The following is a 23114-nucleotide window of genomic DNA, read 5'->3' on the forward strand; positions in this document are numbered from 1 at the left end:
GGTTTTTCCTAAGTTTACAAGAGAAAATAGAAATTCAGAATTTTGCATATAGGAGTAAAAAGTAAATAACAGATTTGTTTCACTAATAAACTGATTTCACTGATAAAATGGGACCAAAGAACAGAAACTGTAGAAATAACAGCAGCAAATTCCATATTAAGAAAAGCATGTTCTAAAACAATATGACAAATAGTGACTTTTATAGTCCCTTAAAATAAAAACTCCTTTCCAAACTTTTTCTTCCTAAGGTTTTCAAATTTATTTTTAAAAAATATTTAAAATAAAACTTTAAATATAAGCTTTGGTTAACTTTTGACATAGCAATATTCCTGAGTGGTCGGAATTTTTAAAGATAAAGAGCAAAGGCCAAAAGAAGATGTTACAGACATATTGAGGGAATCCTCCCAGATCAGGTTTTTGATAAAGGCAAAGCTCCTCCCTTTTATACTGAAAAAAGGGCCAGTCTGAAAACTTCCAAAATGGTTGTTTGTTTGTAGAAGCAGTTTTTCTCCATTGCCGAGGCTGGAGTATGGAGGGCACTGGCGCAATCTCAGCTCACTGTAACCTCTGCCTCCAGGGTTCAAGCAATTCTCCTGCCTCAGCCTCCCGAGCAGCTGGGATTACGGGTGCCCACTGCCATGCCTAGCAAATTTTTGTATTTTTAGTAGAGATGGGGTTTCATCATGTTGCTCAGGCGGTCTCAAACTCCCAACCTCAGGTGATCTGCCTCCCTCAGCCTCCCAAAGTGTTTCAAAAGCATCTTTGAAAAAAACAGAACACATGTAACTGCAAACAAAGCACAAAAAATCTGAAATGTTACAACTAATAACCCACTATCAAATGTAAGAAATAATCTTTTCTTTTAAGAAAAATGCTTAGAGCCAAGCACAATGGCTCACACCTAAAAATCCCAAAACCACTCTGGGAGGCAAAGGTGAGAGGATCGCTTGAGGCCAGGAGTTCAAGACCAGCCTGCACAATACAGTAAGACTCTGTCTCTATAAATATTAAAAAAAAAAAAAAAAAAAAAATCAATGGGACATGTGGGTGCATGCCTGTAGTCCCAGCTACCTGGGAGGCTGAGGCAGGAGGATCATTAGAGCCCAAGAGTCCAAGGATGCAGTGAGGCTTTATCACGCCACTGCACTCCAGCCTGGGTGACAGAGCAAGACGGTCTCTAAAAAAATTTTTCATAAATAAATTCTTAGAACTTTTTTGTGGTATATTTTAATATGAAAAAATTGGAAAATACAAAAAAACACGAAGAAAACATGTAAACTATCTATAATCCCACAATTCATCACTCATTCAAAGTATGTTCATGAGCACTAGGCCTCTGTCATGAAACTTAGTCTGCTTTTAGAGATAGACAATATTCTAATAAACTAATAGACACAGCAGAGTGTAGTTAAGTATACAATAAAGATAATGTGGTGAAGAGTGTGAAATACTGTATGTATTTCTCAGAATTTCAAATCCAGAACTTAAAAAAAAAGTATAAGACATTACAAAGGGAAGTGATGTTTATTTTCCTAATATTGTAAGCCTGAAATATGCAAACATCTAGCAAGATTAAATCTATCTAATCTTTGTAAAGGAGAAAAAAGAAATCCTGTAGCTAATTAATAAAAAAAAGAAAAGAAAAGAAAATGAACCAGAATTTTATTTTATTTATTCAGAGACAGAGTCTTGCTCTGTTGCCCAGGTTGGAGTGCAGTGGCACCATCCTGGCTCACTGTAGTCTCCACCAGCCAGGTTAAAGTGATTTTCTCACCTCAGCCTCCCAAGTAGCTGGGATTACAGGCATGCAGCAACACATGTGAATAGTTTTTTAAATTTTTGGTAAAGACTGGTTTTTCACCATGTTGGCCAGGTTGAACTCCTGACTTGAAGTGATCTGCCCACCTCAGCCTCCCCAAGTATTGGGATTACAGGCGTGAGCCACTATGCCCAGCCCAGAATCTGATTTTCTGAAGTACTTATAAATTTATTATGATGGCCAGGCGTGGTGGCTCACACCTGTAATCCCAACACTTTGGGAGGCTGAGGCGAGCAGATCACAAGTTCAGGAGATCAAGACCATTCTGGCTAACATGGTGAAACCCCATCTCTACTAAAAAACTCAAAAAAATCAGCCAGGCGTGGTGGCGGGCGCCTGTAGTTCCAGCTACTCAGGAGGCTGAGGCAGGAGAATGGCGTGAACCTGGGAGATGGAGCCTGCAGTGAGCCAAGATCGCGCCACTTCACTCTAGCCTGTGCGACAGAGCGAAGACTCCATCTCAAAAAAAATATATATATATTATGACATCTGGAGATTCTAATATCCAGATGTCATATTAGTATGAATAAAAATACATTTTTAAAGATTATGATGACAAATCCAAATGCTCATACGCTTTCAAATTATCTTTCCCTATGGGCTACAACTGTTTTCACATAAATAATTAACATTTGTATTATTAAGCAGGATATGCCATTTTTCAAGCATGTCAACTGTCTAGGATTAACATTACAGTTTTGAATACTGTTAAAAAAAAGAGATCTATTTTTGAAACTAAATTAGTTTAAAACTACTTTGAAACAAAGAAAAATTGTAATCAACTCTCCCCAAAACCAAAAACTCATCTGAGTAAGTCCTTTAATTCAACACACAAATGTGCATGTCCTTTCTAAACCCTTGGAATAAAGGGAACCAAAAAATACTCTAAAAAAGGTATATATGCTTTACAGTGCCAGCCAAGACAGAGTAAACCAAACTACAAGGCCTTGCTTTCTCACTGATGACAACTCAAAATCCCCACCTCAAGACAAAAAGCAACTACCTGAGTAATCTGGAAGCAAAACAGCAGGCAAACTGGAAACCAGAGTCAAACCTAAAAAATGACCAGTGAAAGCTAAGGTGGCGGGGTGGGTGGCTGTGTGTAGGAGCTGAGGTAACTTCATAGTGTTTGGTATGATCTATGATCTCCCAGCTTTGATCTCAGTGCTAGAATACAGAAAGGTGCAGCCAACACTAGTGGGAAAAACCTAGGAGAAACCCCATTCAGCCAGAATACTAGGAAAAAGGACTCCTCCATGCTGTAGAGGAGGAGGAGGGAAGGAGAAAACAAAAATGTTTCCCCTTCTTCCTTTTTACTTCTGGCCTTGCCAAGGGTTTGAAGGCAGACTCTGTTACCATACTAGCACCTAAAATCTCGAGAAGATCCATCTGTAGCTAATGGAAGAGGAAACAGGGGTCTCTATTATCCAAAGAACAGTGACAGTTCCTATTTTTCTTTTTCACTACTTCACTCTGAAGGCTGAGCTTGGAAAGAAACATGACTTTTTGGCCAGAGAAACAGGGAAAAAAGAACACTGGCATCTGGAGAACGAATGGGAATCCTACAAAGAGACAGAGAAGAGGATCCCCTAGTTTTGTGTATGAACTACATTCTGGGCTCATCTTAGAATTATGCCTGCATGAAACAGACCCAAAGCAGCACAGCTCTTTGAACTACAATCCACTTAAACCACTGCCCAATTCCTAAACTAACTGGAGTGGAAAGTATGCTGCGCACACCTCAAGAGAAGAAATGCTTTGAGAACTGAACTGACACTGGAACCACCACAAAAAGGCAAGACAGAACTCGCATCCTGAAGTTAACCAAACTGACTGCCTGATAAACAAAAATCAACATCCTTCAGAGGATTCTGATGAAGTCTTACAACATAGTATTAAAAATGTCGCCAGCATATAAGTGAAACTTGGCCGGGCACAGTGGCTCACACCTGTATTCACAGCACTTTGGGAGGTCAAGGCAGGCGGACTGCTTGAGACCAGGATTACAAGACCAGCCTGGGTAACATGGTGAAACCCTGTCTTTACCAAAAATACGAAAACTTAGCTGGGAGTGGTGGCACACACCTGTGGTCCTAGCTACTGAGGAGGCTGAGGTGGGAGAATCACTTGAGCCTGGGAGGCAGAGGTTGCAGTGAGCCAAGACTATGCCACTGTACTCCAGCCTGGGTGACAGAGTGAGACTCCATCTCCAAAAAAAAAAAAAAAAAAAGTGAAAGTTACTTCACACAAACCAGGGAATCTGTCCACTGCTTGAGGGAAAAAACAATCAACAAATGCCAATCCCAAGATAACACAGATGATGGAGTTATCAAACATTTTAAAGCAGTTATAATCATCCAGTGGCATATGTACATGTGTATGTCTGTGTGTGCACACATATGCAGATACACAGATCTATCTATCTTTCCATCTATCCATCCAATCTTTCCATCAATCCACCCATTTTGGAAAACTTTAACTGATAAACCTCAATAAGTAGCAGCCAATAAAAGTTTTTAAAAATATCTTCCACAATGTGTTACATATTAGGTATTCAAGTATGTGATGATTTGACTTTGATACAGTAGTTTAATATAAAGTTTCAAAGGTAACCAGGCAACCAAATACAAGCTAGCAAAAGACATTTATCCAGCTTTCTTACACTTAAGTTCACTTGAACAGAGCAGATTAATTTTACTCAAAAAAGTAGAATGCCAAAGCCATGGCTGATGATATAAATTTATCTTAATTTTTCCCTCAGAACTTTGTGACAAGTTTTGCAATCCTGTACCTATAATCCTATGCCAATATTCATAGGTATAAAAAATATACTTATTGGCCGGGCACGGTGGCTCATGCCTAAAATTCCAGCACTTTGGGAGGCCAAGGCAAGCAGATCACTTGAGGACAGGAGTTTGAGACCAGACTGGCAAACATGGTAAAACCCCATCTCTAGTAAAAATAAAAATTAGCTGGGCATAGTGGCGTGCAACTGTAGTCCTAGCTGCTCAGGAGGACCGCTTGAACCCAGAAGACAGAGGTTGCACCACTGCACTTCAGCCTGGGCAACAGACAGAGACTCCGTCTTCAAAAAAAAAAAAAACCAGAACTTAATTATTTATTGAGACAGGGCCTCACTCTGTCACCTAGGCTGGAGTGCTGTAGTGCAACCTCAGCTCACTGCAACCTCCGTCTTCCAGGCTCAAGAGATCCACCTCAGCCTCCCGAGTAGCTGGGACTACAGGAATGCACCAACATGTTCAGCTAATTTTTGTATTTCTTGTAGAGATGAGTTTCGCTATGTTGCCCAGGCTGGTCTTAAACTCCTGAGGCTCAAGCGATCTGCCCTCCTCCGCTTTCCAAAATGCTGGGATTACAGGCGTGAGCCACAGCACCCAGCCTAAAGAACATATTTCAATGCAACAGAATGTTTCCACTCTGATATAATCCCCAATATCATTTGTTATAGTATAAAATAATCAACCTTGTATACAACGTATAAATTTTAGAGTTAATCATCCATGTTCTAACTCAAATAGTTTATTATCAAGGTATAATCAACTAAAAACAACTAAACAATTGGGGAATACAAAACCAAATTCAGCTGATTAACAGGCGAAGTCAACATTCGTCTAACTACTGAACAACAGCACTATATTCTGCCCTTTAGAAAACAAAAAATAACATGAAGACCCTCACCTCCATTTATCTAACAATCTACTGAGGTAGAGGGGGAGAGTGATATACATATCATTATAATAATATAGTGAGTTCTCAGCCTTTCGAGATTTTTGACAATTCAATAATGATCTCAAAGATCTCTAAAATGTAATCACAAGTAATTCTGCAGAGACACTAATTCAAAATATATGTATTAAACTTAACTATTAGTGACACAGCATCTTTGTTATTCTCTCCTCACACTCCCATATGCATTTAACAGAGAAATAATACTGTATACACAAGTGCTATTTAGGACCTCAAACATTTTCCTCATTAACACAAGATCTGATGACATAATTTAATGTCAAAATAAAAATACCAGGGAGGGATATATAAGTTAAATAAACATCCAGTTAGAAACCACAAGCACAAAGTTTAACAAGAAAATGTAAGTGAAATAGACTGACTGGGAAAACAGCATTCCAGTTACAGCTATTATTCCGCTTCCACACTATTTACATTTATAACATACTCATCAATAAATCTTTCTTTACAGCGATTTACAAAAAAGGTAAGAGGTGGCTATTTCCTAATGGAAATGTATTAGAATCTCAACAGAACTCTGTGCTTTCCTACTACAAAATCACTGAGTTCCTACACCAACAAGACACACAAGTGGGAATATATAATGCATAGCTTTGCATACAGTAAATCTTCCTGTTTTGCAGCATCATTTATAAGCACTGTATATAATAAGCATATTCCTATTTATAGTCTTATAAAATAATCTTATGTAAAGTCTCAAATCCATAGCTCAGGAACCTGTACAGTTGAAGGCAAGGGGAAACTGAAAGGTTTTTAGAAATACAAAGTGATTCAAGCAAAATCACTATTACAACTAATAATAATAAAAATTAATCTAATAATCTGGGCCAGGCATCCCAGCACTTTGGAAGGCCAAGGTGGGAGTGTCACTTGAGGTCAGGAGTTCGAGACCAGACTGGACATGACAAAAACCCATCTCTACTAAAAATAAAAAAATTAGCCGGGCACGGAGGTGTACATCTGTAATCCCTGCTACTCGGGAGGCTGAGGCGCGAGAATCACTTGAACCCAGGAGGTGGAGGTTGCAGTGAGCCAAGATTACACCACTGCATTCCAGCCTAGGTGACAGAGCGAGACTCTGTCTCAAAAAAATAATAATAATAATAATAACCTAATAATCTAAAATATCTAGTTCTACAGGAACTAGAGAAAAAGAGCATAGTACATTAGGAGCCAACTAAAAACTGACTGCAACAAACCAAAGGAGAAGTGATGAGGATAAGAGCTCAAGTGTTAACACTGAGAATAAAAACAATGAGAAGGATGCAAAATATACATTAAAAAAAAAAATTCATTAGATTTCATGACTTACAAAGATATGGATGAAAGAGTGGCATTTAAAATAATTCCAAGTTTTCAACTCTGAGTATTTATGAACATGATTTTACTAATGATAAAAACAAAAGTCTAAAAGTAAGAAATTTGTGGAGGAAAGGCAAGTTTAGACATGAGGTGACAACAAAGATTTCAAATGCACATGTAAACAAAATACCTTGAAGATATGAAACTGAATCCCAAAAGAGAAAATTTAAAAATACAAGTAATTTCTGAAGAGATAATAGTTGAAAAGATAAGGAATAAATACTGAAAACTAAATAACAAAGGGAGAATAAGCAGAAGAAAAGCCTACAAGGCCTAAGGGTAAAACCATTTCAGAAATGAGACTAACCAACACAAAAATTTGAAAGAAAGAGCTGCATGAGAAAAATGATAAAGACAGTAATATACTTTTCATCTGTGAAGTCCACTGTCAATTATTAAACACTATCCCAACTGTTTTTGCTTTCAGAATGGCCTGGTAAGATTATTTACTATTCTCATTCTATAAATGTATAAAATTAGGTTAAGTGACTTAACTAAAATCAACAAGGTTGTAAGTTATGGAACTGTGTCTCAAACCCAGTTCTTCTAACTACCTAGGCACTCAGATGTAGTCTAGTTTCCAAAAACAACACAAAAAGTCTACTAGCTAGCAACGCCACCGAATCAGATGATGGATGACTGTGGTGACACACCATTTAATAGCACCAACCTAAAAACTAAGAAGACTTTAAAAACAAAACATTATAAAGCTTTTGAGTCTTCTGATCAAATAACAGCTAAATAAACTGCATTTAAACATGAATTTGAAGCAGACCTCAACAGGGCTTAAGGACCTTCAAACTCTTAACATGAAAGCTACCTTTCTCTAAGTGATTTAATTCAAGCAGTATTAAAATAGACTCACTCCACCTTTCTCCTAATGGCTAAGATACGTACTGTTTGGGTTTGGAGAAAATATTACAAAAACAATATGGAGACCAGGCACAGTGGCTCATGCCTATAATTCCAACACTTCGGAAGGCTGAGGGGGGAAGATCACTTGAGCCCAGGAGTTCAAGGCTACGGTGAGCTATGATCATGCCATTGCACTCCAGCCTGTGTGACAGAGTGAGAGTTCGACTCGAACTAATAATAATAATAAGGTAATAAATGCTCACTGTGAAAAAAATCAAACTATTCAAAGGTCTCATTCACTGCACCCTATCCACCTACTGCTTTCTTCAGAAATAACCGCTGTTAAACGGCTGGTAGGCCACCTTTCAGAGTTGTCTATATCCATCTTTCTTTATAAATATGTGTAAATATTACAAGTATGTACATTGTATACATGTATATATGCAAAATAGACACTTCATACATTTATTTATTTATTTTTGAGGCAGAGTTGCAATCTTGGCTCACTGCAACCTCTGACCCCCAGGTTCAAGTGACTCTCCTGCGTCAGCCTCCTGAGTAGCTGGAATTACAGGTGCCCACCACTACACCCAGCTAATTTTTTTAAATTTATTTTTTGAGATGAAGTTTTGCTCTGTCGCCCAGGCTGGAGTGCAATGGCACGATCTTGGCTCACTGCAACCTCCGCCTCCCAGGTTCAAGCGATTCTCCTGCCTCAGCCTCCAAAGTAACTGGGATTACAGGCATGCGCCACTACACTTAGCTAATTTTTGTATTTTTTAGTAGAGACGGAGTTTCACCGTATTGGCCAGGCTGGTCCCAAACTCCCAATCTCGGGTGATTCACATGCTTCGGCTTCCCAAAGTGCTGGGATTACAAGCATGAGCCACCGCACCGGGCCTTAATTTTTGTATTTTTAGTGAAGACAGGGTTTCACCATGTTGGCCAGGCTGGTCTCGAACTCCTGACCTCAGGTGATCCGCCTACTTCAGCCTCCCAAAGTGCTAGGATTATAGGAATGAGCCACTGTGCCCGGCCCACTTTATACTTTCTGGTTTAAAAAAAAAAAAAAACTGTACTCCTTTTTACTGCTTAAAACTGATGTTCTTAAAAGCCTTGCTGGGTTTCTTAATAAAACAATGAAATTCTTTTAACTGATGACCAGTAATAATATTAGTCTAACACACTGGCCAGGCACGGTGGCAAGTGCCTATAATCCCAGCTACTCTGCATGCTGAGGCAGGAGAATCGCTTGAACCTAGGAGGTGGAGGATGCAGCAAGCCACGACTGCGCCACTGCATGCTAGCCTGGGCGACAGAGTGAGACTCCATCTCAAAAAAACAAACAAGCAAAATACATTACAGTCTGTATTTTGTAACTGTCTGCTGTTCAAAAGTCTTGTTCAATTATTTCCCCAACTTGAAACATATGCTGAACATAATCTAGCACATTCTTTACAACTCATAGTCTCTGTAACTTTTACCCACTATTAAATTATGTTGTAATATGAAGATACTTTCCGGGGCAACTGAGATATCCACAATGACACTACATGTTCCCCAATTGCAGCCTCTTAAAAAAAAAAAAAAAATTAAAATTCCTAGTATTCCCTAATAGAATAAAAGTTGTTTAGCTTTCCAAATACTTTATAAAATTACTAGATTTTTAAATATTCAAACCAACTGAAAGGTAGTCAGGAAATACACCATTAACTCTATTTTTAAATGAGGCTAAGAAAAGATTAATTAGAAAACTTGCTTATCGGGATTAGTACATAAGGGATCCTAAAGGTCATCTTATCTAATCCCATTTTATAAATGATAAAACCACCATCTCCTTCCTGGCAACCAACTGTCATCTGTCACATGTTACTTTACAGCAACCATATTAATTTTGAAGACTTTTCAGGCTTTAAAAGGCCTCTACTAGGAACCTTCTAAACAGTAGTTTGCAAAAATCTAAATGAAGTAGTCACGAAGTAGCCATCATTGTTAAATGTGAAAATTAGAAATATACTACAGATACATTAAGGATATAGACTTAAAGAATAACCACACACCTCTCTTTAAAAGGAGGTACAAAATACATGAGCTTTGGACTCAAAGGCTTTTTAGTTTTCTGCAGAGTGAGTTGCTGGCCAAGTGGGTGTTACTGTAAAATACTTCCTTGCCAAGGAAAGCGTATTTTCTCTGGAATCCTATTCTATGAGCAGGAGAGGAGGAGCACAGTAGTATGCTCCTTATTCTGTCCCAGAGTTAACAAGAAATATTAATAATCTATTAAGAATCACCAATTCCCACTCCTCTCCTCCCTCCACCAAACATAAATACTACCAAGATCACACTCAAAAAATCCATAGTGAAAATAAAACAGCAGTAAACAAAGAGGATATAAATGTGTTCTAATTAGGCCACTATGTGCACCTAGTAAAGGTATGACTGAACAAGTTTAATCATTTCTGAATCTTGATTCCTCATCTATAAAAAGAGTCTTTCTGATATGTCTTTCAGGTCTAAAATTTGTAGTTTTGGCCAGACGCAGTGGCTCATGCCTGTAATCTCAGCACTTTGGCAGGCCGAGGCGGGTGGATCACCTGAGGTCGGGCGTTCGAGACCAGCCTGACCAACGTGGAGAAACCTGTCTCTACAAAAAAAAATACAAAATTGGCCGGGCACGGTGGCTCAAGCCTGTAATCCCAGCACTTTGGGAGGCCGAGACGGGCGGATCACGAGGTCAGGAGATCGAGACCATCCTGGCTAACACGGTGAAACCCCGTCTCTACTAAAAATACAAAAACTAGCCGGGCGAGGTGGCGGGCGCCTGTAGTCCCAGCTACTCCGGAGGCTGAGGCAGGAGAATGGCGTAAACCCGGGAGGCGGAGCTTGCAGTGAGCTGAGATCCGGCCACTGCACTCCAGTCCGGGCGACAGAGCGAGACTCCGCCTCAGAAAAAAAAAAAAACAAAAAAACAAAAAACTAGCCAGGCGAGGTGGCGGGCGCCTGTAGTCCCAGCTACTCGGGAGGCTGAGACAGGAGAATGGCGGGAACCCGGGAGGCGGAGCTTGCAGTGAGCTGAGATCCGGCCACTACACTCCAGCCTGGGCAACAGAGCAAGACTCTGTCTCAAAAAAAACAAAAAAAAAAAACAAAAAAATACAAAATTAGCCAGGCAGGGTGATGCATGCCTGTGAAATCCCAGCTACTCGGGAGTCTGAGGCAGGAGAATTAATTGAACTCGGGAGGTGGAGGTCACAGTGAGCGGAGATGACGCCATTGTACTCCAGCAACAAGAGCAAAACTCCGTCTCCAAAAAAAAAAAAATTGTGGTTTTTAGATATCAGGTTTAAGCAAGAAAGTTAACAGGGAACCCAATTATAAAACCATAACCAACTATTCCTATAGCTACAAATGCAGAATATGTTTGTGATGGCCTTCAGCCACCCTATTCTAAAATCAAAGAAAACAGAAACAATTCTCCATAGGAGAAACCAAAATACAAAAACACACTGGTGTATATATGAAAATAATTTCATTTTAATTTTCCTGGGATCCACACAGTCCACCTTCCTTTAATTTCAATTCATTCCCATGTCTTTTGTAAACATCAAAATGAAAACGTAAGTTTCACCTCCTTTTAATTTAGTACTATTAACAATGAAATGGCCAAAATGAGGACAAGAAAAAGAATAATTCATTTATAAAGCTTTTTGCAAAAAAATGCCAAAATTGTATTAGCTGGAATTTCCCAAATGAACATAAGTTCTATATCTAATGATACAGTCTTTAAATGCACAATTCCACGTGCACAAATGCTTACAGTAGACTTAAAGCAAAGAATTATGTAACTAAGAGTAAATAAAATGCTGAATAATATGAGTGGGCTTAATGTTTTTTTTTTTTTTTTTTTTTTTTTTTTTTTTTTTTGAGACGGAGTCTCGCCCTGCTGCCCAGGCTGGAGTGCTGTGGCCGGATCTCAGCTCACTGCAAGCTCCGCCTCCCGGGTTCACGCCATTCTCCTGCCTCAGCCTCCCGAGTAGCTGGGACTACAGGCGCCCGCCACCTCGCCCGGCTAATTTTTTGTATTTTTTAGTAGAGACGGGGTTTCACGTGTTAGCCAGGATGGTCTCGATCTCCTGACCTCGTGATCCGCCCGTCTCGGCCTCCCAAAGTGCTGGGATTACAGGCTTGAGCCACCGCGCCCGGCCGAGTGGGCTTAATGTTAAGAAATTCTAATAAAATCTCATTAAACAAAATTTGAATCCTTAATTTTATTCACAGGTCATTCAATTTACTACTTAAGTTTTAATTACATACAAGAACATCTGGTTGTATAGGCAGAATTTAAAATCAAGCATACTTCACGCAGAGTTGCTTTTAAATGTCTTACACTCACAAACCCAACATAATAGGGATAGGGGAAAGGGAGAGAGGGAGGACAAACCTGAGGATGAAAAGATTCTACAAGATTTTTCCTCTAGGCTAGATTTTCTTCTTTTCCTATATTATCACCCTAAACAACTATACTGTCCCCTCAATCTTCATTTCTAGCCTGTTCTCTCCAGGTGCCCAACCCATATATCTAGCTAGGTATCTCCACCTTGATGTTCCACAGACAACAAATATTCAAGATGCACAAACTACTGTACCTAACAAAACAGTAACCATAATAGTCTTTGGGTGGTTGAGATAAAGGTGATTTTAAGCTTCTTTCCATAGTGAGGATCTTTCTTTTATTCTTGGTGGGATATTAAAAAAAAGAAAAATTCCCCATCTACCCTATCCCCCCCAAATTATCTCTCTCCTCAATCTTCTTTCTCTCCCTGATTTGGCCATCTTAGTGACTGGTACCATACCCTTAAATCAACCTAGTCACTTAAACAAAAGCCCTGGCAACACCCATCTTCCTCATATCCATCTTCCTGTTATTACTAAACTTCTATTGCAGTCATCCCTTCCTCTTCTCCCTATTAGTATTACTTTAGTTGACCCCCTCATCTTCTCTAGACTAATTTAACCTTCCTATCCCAAACTCATCCCGCCATTGCCCTTCCCTGCTCCACAAAGATGCTAATAATTTTTCTAAAACAAATTTAAAACTTATGCTTTCATTTAAAGCCCTTCAGACTCTCAATTCCCTTTTGATTTAGAAGGCGGTCCTATGCATGCTATATAAAGGCCCTTCATCAGAAAACCCAGGCTTAATTCTCCAATCACTTCTCCCTACCCTATGCCCTACCCAAAGTTGCAATTTCCTTGAATATGAGCTTCTATGTTTTGCACACAATGCCTCCACCCTTTCTACTGTATACATCACAGTGTACACAGAATGTACACAACGTATACACAGCATTACTCTTCTATTACATTATACAACGTATAGACACCATTACTCTTCATATCACAATGCTCATCACATTACTTTTCATCATATTCCCAGTCCCATCCCATCAGAAAGAGCTTTCTAAGGAAAAGGCTGTGTAGGTATACAATGTTGCAGACTACCCTGCAGAATGTCTGACAGATGGCAAGTAAGTAACAAAGCTCAAATAATCAGCAACTTTCCATGCACTCTTTCCAACCACCAGATGCTATTACTATTAAAACCTTCATAGGCTCTTACTGTATTACAGCAATCTGAAAACTGTTTTGTAATTAAAATGAAAACATTGACAATTCTGTAGGACTAGTAAAGTAAGAGATTTTAGGCTGGGTGCAGGGGCTCATGCCTGTAATCCCAGCACTTTGGGAGGCTGAGGCGGGCAGATTGCTGAGGTCAGGAGTTCGAGGCCAGCCTGATCAACCAGGAGAAACCTCATCTCTACTAAAAATACAAAATTAGCCAGGCACGGTGGCACATGCCTGTAATCCCAGCTACTCAGGAGGCTGAGGCAGGAGAATCGCTTGAACCCAGAAGGCAGAGGTTGCAGTGAGCCAAAATGGAGCCATTGCATTCCAGTCTGGGCAACACAGCTAAACTCTGTCTCAAAAAAAAAGAGATTTTATTCATAGGCCTTCACCCATAGGATTATTTGGAATTAATAAACTGTTACAGCTCTAAGGGGACTGAGACATCTAATTCTTTGCTTTTGCAAATAAATCAAAGTACTGATTAGGGAATTTTGCACAATGATGCTGCAGCCTCTAACCAACTCCTTTACTACTCTTTGGCTAAGTTGCTCACAACTTTCATTGTTGAAATTACCACCAAAACAGAGACAGGCTTCTAAAAACTTCTGAGTTGTCTCATAAAATGAGAATAAGAATTTGGAATTTCTTGTTCAACAGAAATTACTATAAAAATTGAAACCTTATTTCTTGATGTTAAAAAAAAACCAAAGATATTAATTATCCTTACAAAGGCTAATTTAAAAACTACTCATAGAAATTATCTCAGAAAAAAAAAAAGTAACATGGTAAAAATTCATCTTGACAATTTTTATTCAAAGGTGCTGATACTCAGCCAGAGGCAAGATGGATAATCTGCAAACAGTTCTTGAGCTTTTATTAACATTTAGTAAGTAAATACTAATCCTATTAGTAAACTTTGTCCCTATTTTAAGAAAATAACATAAGCAACTATATCCACAGTGGCTCTCAACGTTGGATAGTAATCATTCTCGTTATCATTTATTAATTAAAGCCTTTTTATGTATGTAATATTTTTTAAAAGGTCTATAATGCACATGTACTTATCACTAAATTAGGTATGGGTTGTTTGTGCCAATTAGTGCAGTTTTATTTTATTGTCTTCCTTTAGTGAGTTAGCGCAGCAACACGTTGAAATCATAATGACTAAGAATCAGTTTCAAATAAATATTATACTTGACAAAAAAGGATGGAAAGCAATGAGCTAGCCTTTCAAAATGTTGCCCCCTTTGCTGAATTTTTTAAATCAACTTTCGCAACAAGAATCCTCTCTGCAATTAAAATGTAAACAACTTTCAGTAAATAAAATGGCACTAAATGAGGAAAAACAAGAAACATGTATTTCTAGTACACGTACACAGACACACAGACACACACACACAGACACACACACAAATGAATGTAAACTCCACGAAGGCAGAGGCTTGTTTTGGTTTTTCATTTGGTCTGTTTTGTACACTGTTGAATCCTAGTGCCTAAAATAGTATCTGCACGTGGTCAATGCAAAAAAAAAGTGCTGAATATTTCCATCAGGCAGCTTTTCAAGTGGTTTTGCTCTGTTTTTGATTTAAGATAAGCACTATAAGGCCTTTATGAGCTATACTGTGCTGCTCACTTATAATTCTCGTTTACAAGTAGCATGTTATTAACCAATTTCTCAAGTTTCTAAGTTTACTGCTGGGCCCAGCAAAGTATAGCCTTTGGCCTGTTTTGGTAGGCCCTCAAACTAAGGATGGCATATGTATATATATATATATGGGTTTTTGTTTTGTTTTGTTTTGAGACAGGGTCTTGCTCTGTCACCCACGCTGGAGTAAAGTGGCACAATCTCAACTCACTGCAAACCTCCACCTCCCTGGATTAAGTAATCCTCCCAAGTAGCTAGGACTATAGACATGGATCACCATGCCTAGCTAATGTTTTTGTATTAGTATTTTTTGTAGAGACATACTGTTTCACAATATTGCCCAGGCTGGTATGGAACTCCTAAGCTCAAGCGATCAGACTGCCTCAGCCTCCCAAAGTGGTGGGATTACAGGCCTAAACTATCACACTCAGCCGAACAGTTCTCTATTTTAAGCTTTGTAAAAGACAAAGAAGAATACACAAAGAGACCTACAACACCTAAGATATTTACTAATGCTCTACAGACAAATTTTGCTGCCCCCTGGACTGGAGATTCCACTCATAAAGAATAAATTTTCTCTAAATATATACTTTCTTTCACCCATCAGTAGAATCTGCACTATTGGATCGTTTACCTAAATCCTTCTCCACATCTAAGTCCCTGAATTTCAGAATGTTATCTGAAGAATGTTAAATAAATGCTTTGCTGTTTTGGTTTTTTATCAGAGTGTAAGTAGTTATGACGTTGAAGCTAGGAAAAAGTAAATGATTAAAGTTAATTTATCTTTAATGTTTCACATACTAAAAAAATAGCAAACAAGGACAAGGATGAAAGAGGAAAAAAGCCAAAATGGAATACAAACAGAAAAACTTGAACCTAACTGTATTTCAAATTAATAGCAAAACCACTTTAAGTGGGGGAGAAAACTAACCAAGTAATGTTTGTACATAGTATTTTAACTATATAACCGTAGGCAAAAACAAAAAATGAATTACAAACAAATATTAAACTCTAATTAATAGGTTTGTTTTCAGATATATGCTTTAGCAATTCTGAAACTACTTTCTATGTATTTCAGGAATGAACAAATAATAAGTAAATATATTGTAGATAACAAAAGCCAGGTTTCTTGCTGTCAAAGAAAGAAATTACAGATTTGGAAAGAAGTAAAGCTAGAATGAACTCTACTGTATTTGACTGGAATTGAAGATATTATGATGAATTCATGGCTTTTTAGATAAACAGATACAAAAGAGATGAGAAAGAATGTATGTATATATATAAAATTTACAGTTCTATCTAGTGATAGATATACATAAACTAAAAGAAACTAGAGAAATGGCTGATTTCCCAGGCTGGGGCGGGAGTATTTTATTACACTAGAGAATAAGACAACTCAAAAAATAATGAGGACTTGTCTAAAGGACAAAGGAGCCAGCTTGCCTAGTCAAAACTGAGACAATCAAAGTAGAAAGATACCTCAATCAATTAAAAAAAAAAAAATGCATGAGTTTAGCTGGGTGTGGTGGCTCACGCCTGTAATCCCAGCACTTTGGGAGGCCGAGGCGGGTGGATCACTTGAGGCCAGGAGTTCAAAATCAGTCTGGTCAACATGGCAAAACCTGGACTCTACTAAAAATACAAAAATTAGCCAGGCATGGTGTTGTGTGCCTGTAGCCCCAGCTAGTCAGGAGGCTGAGGCAGAAGAATCGCTTGAACCTGGGAGGTGGAGGCTGCACTGAGCTGAGATCACGCCACTGCACTCTAGCCCAGGTGACAGAGTGAGACTCTGTAGCAAAAAACAAAAAACAAAAAACAACAACAAAAAAAACCACCATGAGTTCATACTAATATACACCTACATATATAAATGGGAAAGCCTGTAGAGAATGCAAACTAATAAATACAAACATGATAGACTCAGAAAACCACCACTGGGCAATCACCATTAGTTCTGATTCATTTAAGAACAGAGAAGATGCTAAAACAAATGGTGAAAATTTGACGAGTAGCGAGATATTTGCATCTAAGTATCTCCCCAGAAGATACTATTAATAGTTACAAAGGAAACACAGTAACTATACAGTAGGGAAACCCTGCAGATAAAAATTAGCACTCCAGCCTGAGCAACACAGCCAGACCTCCTCTCTACCAAAAATCTAAAAAATTAGGCAGGCATGTTGGAGTGCACCTGTAGTCCCAGCTACTCGGAAGGCTGAGGTCAAAGGACTGCTTAAGCCCAAAAGTTCGAGGCTGCAGTGAGCCATGATCACAGCACTGCACTCAAACCTGAGCAAGAGAGCAACATCCCTGTCTCTTTAAAAAATAATAATAAACAAAAGCTCAACATCCCTATTAATGGAATATATGGATAACATGATTCCTGATATCGTACACTGAGAGGAATACAATATTACTCCTGGAGTGTTCCTGCCAAAAATATAGAACCCAAACCTAATCATGAAGCAGCAGCAAATCAATAGTAAAGCAATTCTAAAAATACTGGCCTATTTTTATCAAATATCATCTCAAAGGTCATACAAGAAAAGAGGAGTAACCAATCAATTCACATTAAGGGAGACTAAGACAAGAGAACGTAAGGTGTGATGTAGAATTTACTCCAGTAAGGACATTACTGGTATGATTAGTGAAACCTGAATATGATCTACAGACAACAGTACTGTATCAAAGTTAATTTCTTGATTTTGATCATTGTACTACAGTTAAATAAAATGTGCTTGTTTTTAAAATATACACAGAGTTATTTAGAGGTAAGGGGTACCATGAATTGGAATTTACTCTCAAAATGTTCAGAAATTATATTTTCATTTGCATGTGAAGAGAGAGAAAGAAAGCAAATATGGTTACAGGAGGTAGAGACATCTGGATGAAGTATACACAAAACTTCTTCATCATTCTTACTATTTTTCTATGAATGTGAAGTTATAAAAATTAAAAATGAGAAAATAAATTTGTATTTGGACATTACACCAGTAAAAACAAAACCACCAACCAAAAAAACCTATGAAAAATTGAATGATGGTTCTCCTTTACACCTAGCACCAGGGACTGAGAACTAAGTCCTTCTAATCCCTGCTCTAATGCTTACAGAACTGCATTTCCTTGGAAAAATCACAACTGTTTGGCCTCAGTTTCCTTATCTGTAAAATGGGATAACCCCTATCTAACCATTATCACAAAGTTAAACTAAAGATCCACGGAAACATAATGGCTGCAGAAAAGAGCGCAGAGTATAAAACACTGTATATTATAAAGTGGTTCACTTTTTTCTAATATCTACTTTTTTCTTTTTATTTTTTTAAGTATACAGTAGGCACACACACTTGTGTACATGAGATGTTTTGAAAAAGTGGTTAACTTCCCTCCCCCAATCCCCACCCAGCCAATCTTGCTCTGTCGCCCAGGCTGGAGTGCAGTGATGTGATCTCAGCTCCCTGCAACCTCTCCCTCCCTGGTTCAAGAAATTCTCCTGCCTCAGCCTCCTGAGTAGCTGGGATTACAGGCGCACATCACCACACCTGGCTAATTTTTATATTTTTAGTAGAGACGGGGTTTCAACATGTTGGCCAGGCTGGTCTCAAACTCCTGACCTCGTGATCCACCCACCGTGGCCTCCCAAACTGCTGGGATTACAGGCAAGAGCCACTGTGCCCAGCAAAGTGGTAACTTCTAATAAATGTTTGGCAAATTAAAAGCACTTCAAAAATATGTAAGACAGATTTTTGTCATCATAGTGAGCAGTTGTTACAGAAACTAGACATTTGCTACATCATGTTTTGATTTGTAAAAAACAAAATTCAAAACTCAAAGGGCAAAAAAGATTAAAAAAATTTTTTTTACTCCAGAAGATTTTACTCATATATTTAAAATATTTCAACAAATTCAAACACTTATGTCTATTTTTTCTTAACCATAAAACTTTATGGTATCAAAAACATTGCTAGATCAAAGAAAGCCATTAACTAGGACTTGGTCAACCTTTGAGACATTGATCACTGTACAGAAATCTTTATATTATTTCCCAAGTTCTACACACTAAAGTACATGGCAAAGTATTTTGTCTTTCTTTGATAAGCTACTCAAATAAACCCTGAGGAATCACACCAAATTCAGAAAATATTTATAAAAGGGACATCAATTTTCTCAGATACTTAAACGTTTGCTTTAAAAATGAAAATAGTTATTAGTTTATTCTTCTAAATTCATAAGGCTTTGGTCTCCACTTAACAATAGTTGCTTTTTAAAATCATATGCATGTGGAGACTAATGATTCTCGCTGACAAAACATCCTTAAATCTGTGTAAGAAATAGTTGATTCCAAAATATCAAATGGAGATTTTAAAACATATATAACAGACAATTTTGTATAAAACTTAATGTAGCTAGTCATATTTTCCCATTGTTTGAAAAATCATTTAACTAAGTCTACCTGCTCAGTCTCTATTTTGAGTAGTGGACAGGCAATCTGAACTCTAAGAGGCAAAATGCTAAGAACAGATCAGGCTGCAACCAACATAGTCCTTAGCAAAGAAGCAATGCTGGAGTCAGTAGTGCCTGCACAGCGTCTCCAGCTCTGCAGCAAGTTCAATACACAAACTGGTAACAAGACAAAAGGAAAAGGATCACAACAACACAGGCTCCAAAAGGGCATGATTTTTGCTTGTCTGGTTTGCCACTATAACCCAGGAGATGGAAAAAAAATCCCTAGGCCACAATACATGTTCATTAAATATTAGTTACATGCATAAACAAATTAAAGAATGAAATCCTAGGTCTTTCAAGTCAATCAATATAAATTACATTAAGTTGCAGAATTATTTTAAAAACAAATTTGGCATACATCAACTTAATAGTCAAAATTGTCTTTAGAGAACATGAGCAACCTAGTCCCCATTCTGACTAAATAAATAAATGTCAAAGTTCCTGAGATTTTTCCTGACCTATAGTAGGTATTTTAATACATTTACATAGCATTCCTTAAGTTTAAAGGATGGCTGTATCAGAAACTCTTATAAAACAAAATTAGAAAGATGAAACAAATGCATATAATCAAAATCAGAAAAAGCAAATGCATCATGTTTACCATCAAATATGAGACAGAATCCATTTAGGTAAGAAATCACAAGCTATAAAAACAGTTCTCATCAGCATTTATTTCTCATAACCAATAGTACCTCTACCACAATCTGCTGCCTCTATAATTAGAAAATCAAAATTTCGATTTAGTCTGTTTATTCCTATAGCATATACGTCAATAATCTGTCATTTTATAGTTCAAAGAAATTCTTCAAAAGGTACATTATTAAATTAAGAGGTCTGCAATTCACTCAAATAGTTCTATTTCTTTTGTAAAATCACATGGAGCAGAATAGAAGTAAACACAACAAAAGTTTACACATGACTTATGCTCACTATTGAGCATAAAACTTTTTTCTCCAATTAACCTATTTTTTGTGAAGCAATTCAACTTATTCCCTAGACGCTCTCTTTTAAGACTACCAATCTATTCCAAGTGACAAATTTCATTCTGCTTCCCAAGTACTAACCATATAATCAAATATACTATTCCACTACCAATTGAAACCTAACATATTCCAAAGGGCCTGCCTTATGTGGGTTATCATCATCTTACTATGCTTCTTGTGTCCATGCTGCTGGAAAAGCAGTCTGTACAAGCAGGAGTAGAGGCACAATCCTGAGAGAGAGGAGTAGAGAAAGATGTTGAGAAAACAAAACCAGACAAAATGAGCTCACTTAAAAGTTCAGGAGCTCAGCCAGTGTTCAAGGTCAAGGTTGATTACGTTCTTTCACACCATTATGAGTTAGAAGTTGTCCAAAACAGCATAACTGGCCTTAGAAACAGTTATCTGAAATTGTACATACAAGTAGTAATATTATCACTAATTCTAAGCCACCTATACCCCTTCTGAAAAAGAAACAAACAGGCCAGGCACGGTGGCTCACACCTGTAATCCCAGCACTTTGGCATGCCGAGGCGGGTGGATCACTTGAGGTCAGGAGTTCGAGATCAGCCTGGTCAACCTGGCTGGTGAAACCCCGGCTCTACTAAAAATACAAAAATTAGCCAGGTGTGGTGACACATGCCTGTAATTCCAGCTACTGGGGAGGCTAAGGCAGGAGAATTGCTTGAACCCAGGAGGCGGAGGTTGCAGTGAACCGAGATCACGCCTCTGCACTCCAGCCTGGGCGAAGAAGCAAGACTCTGTCTCAAAAAAACAGCAAGCAAATGATCACAGAATATGACTCTTTAGGACACTGGGGCTATAAAGTCCCCTAAATGTTAATCAAAATTACTGTAACAAACTCAATGCTAGTCTAGAATGAAATAACTGAACTCCACGAAACATGCATTTCCATCGTGCCCAAAATTTTTTATATTTAATGATGCGTATTTAACACTCTCAAATCATGCAGTCTCTCAAAACCATTATCAGTTTCAATTATCCTTGTATTCTATTTTTAATGTAAGAAAAAACTTCTACATGTCATTTCAAATAGAAAAACAGCAAAATCAGACATGAAAATAACATAATTACTAGACAACATAAAACTCACAATGGATTTAAACTAACTGGAATTTTCAATGGACTAGTCCCCTCCCCAATTCTCCTCCCCAAAGTAATAACCAGATGTTCAGAAATGTTAACTACCTTGGCCAAGGTCATTTAGCTACCTAGGATTGCATCCATTCATTCAAAAAATCTTTACTTAGCGGCCGGGCACGGCGGCACACACCTATAATTCCAGCACTTTGAGAGGTCAAGGTGGGTGGATCTCGAGACCAGTTCTACACCAGCCTACCAGCCTGGGCAACATGGCAAGACCCCATCTCTATTCAAAACACAAAAATTACCCAGGCATGGAGGTGAATGCCTGTGGTCCCAGCTACTCAGGAGGCTGAGGTGGGAGAAATGCCTGAGGCAGAGAGGCAGAGGTTGCAGTGGGCCCTGATGGCACCACTGCCCTCGAGCCTGGATGACAGAGCGAAGCCCAGTCTCAAAAAAAAAAAAAAAAAATCTTTACTTTACATATATACTGTGTATTAGGATACTGTGCTATGAACCAAGGACATCAAACAAAGGAAATATAGTCACTGTCCTCATAGAGCTTATCGTCTAGTGGTAAAGACTACTAAAATTACTTAAAATTGCTATGATCACTGAAGAAAAAGCACAGTGTTTTCAGACAGTTTAACAGGAGACCTAAATCAGGGATTCTGAACCAGGGTCACCATGCCCCACAAGAAAAATTCAGCAACATCTAGAAACATTTTTGGCTGTCATAATTGTGGAGGGTGCTAGTGGCATCTAATGCATAGAGTCCAGGGATGCTATAAACATCCTGGAATGCATCGGACTGCTCCCCAAGCAAACAATTATCCAGCCCAAAATATCAATAGTTCCCAAGATATTTAGATCTTGGGTTCTCATATGAGCAGAAACAGGTTAGTGAAAGACTTTCTTCCTTTATAACACTAAGTATGCTACATCTTTAAAGGACTTTCACAAGGTAAAAAGAAAAAAATACAGCCTGACTGACAGAATTAACCAGAACACCCACTAGAAAATGATAATGGGAAAGGAAAAGCAGAGACACATTCCCTGGCAGATGAAAATAAAAGACAAATGCAGTGTTTTATAGCTGCTTCCCACAAATTCCCTATCCTGAACTATCGACAAAGGAAAAATATACAAACTAAAACCAAATTTCACATGTTTGTATTATGCCCTCTGCCTTTTCTACTTTTCTCTACTAACCCATGTCTACTACCAGATGTTGGTGAAATTATAAAAAGTCCTGTAGTTAGACAAACTACCCACACTGAATACAAAATTGGAAGTAAAATAAAATGGAGATGGGAGTTCACTTTATAGAACAGAAAAATGTAGTGGATATTAAACTGGTTCTGGAAAGCCTGCATCCTGGAACAGTTTAAAGATTCATCTATCCAAAAGGATCCCAAAGACAAAAAATACTAAGAATTTAGGTATCCTA

At 38.2% G+C, this 23114-nt stretch overlaps 1 protein-coding gene across 7 annotated transcripts in view; it reads right to left on the reverse strand.

Annotated features, from left to right (window-relative positions):
* The window catches only part of SCAF8 (SR-related CTD associated factor 8), a 229674-nt gene that overhangs the window by 200339 nt on the left and 6221 nt on the right, over positions 1–23114 (reverse strand). For 6 of the 7 annotated variants that reach the window (XR_004442877.1, XR_004442878.1, XM_033234978.1 and 3 more), the window contains exon 2: positions 20731–20793. The exons of the other annotated variant lie outside the window; for it this stretch is intronic. Coding sequence is in view for 4 of the 6 variants with exons in the window: in XM_033234978.1 (XP_033090869.1) it covers positions 20731–20793 (63 nt within the window). In the remaining 2 variants the exon portion in view is untranslated. The remainder of the gene's footprint in view (positions 1–20730; positions 20794–23114) is intronic. 7 annotated transcript variants of the gene reach the window in all.

This window comes from Trachypithecus francoisi, unplaced genomic scaffold (assembly GCF_009764315.1).
Source record: "Trachypithecus francoisi isolate TF-2019V2 unplaced genomic scaffold, Tfra_2.0 Lachesis_group15, whole genome shotgun sequence".
Classification (NCBI taxonomy): Eukaryota; Metazoa; Chordata; class Mammalia; order Primates; family Cercopithecidae; genus Trachypithecus; species Trachypithecus francoisi.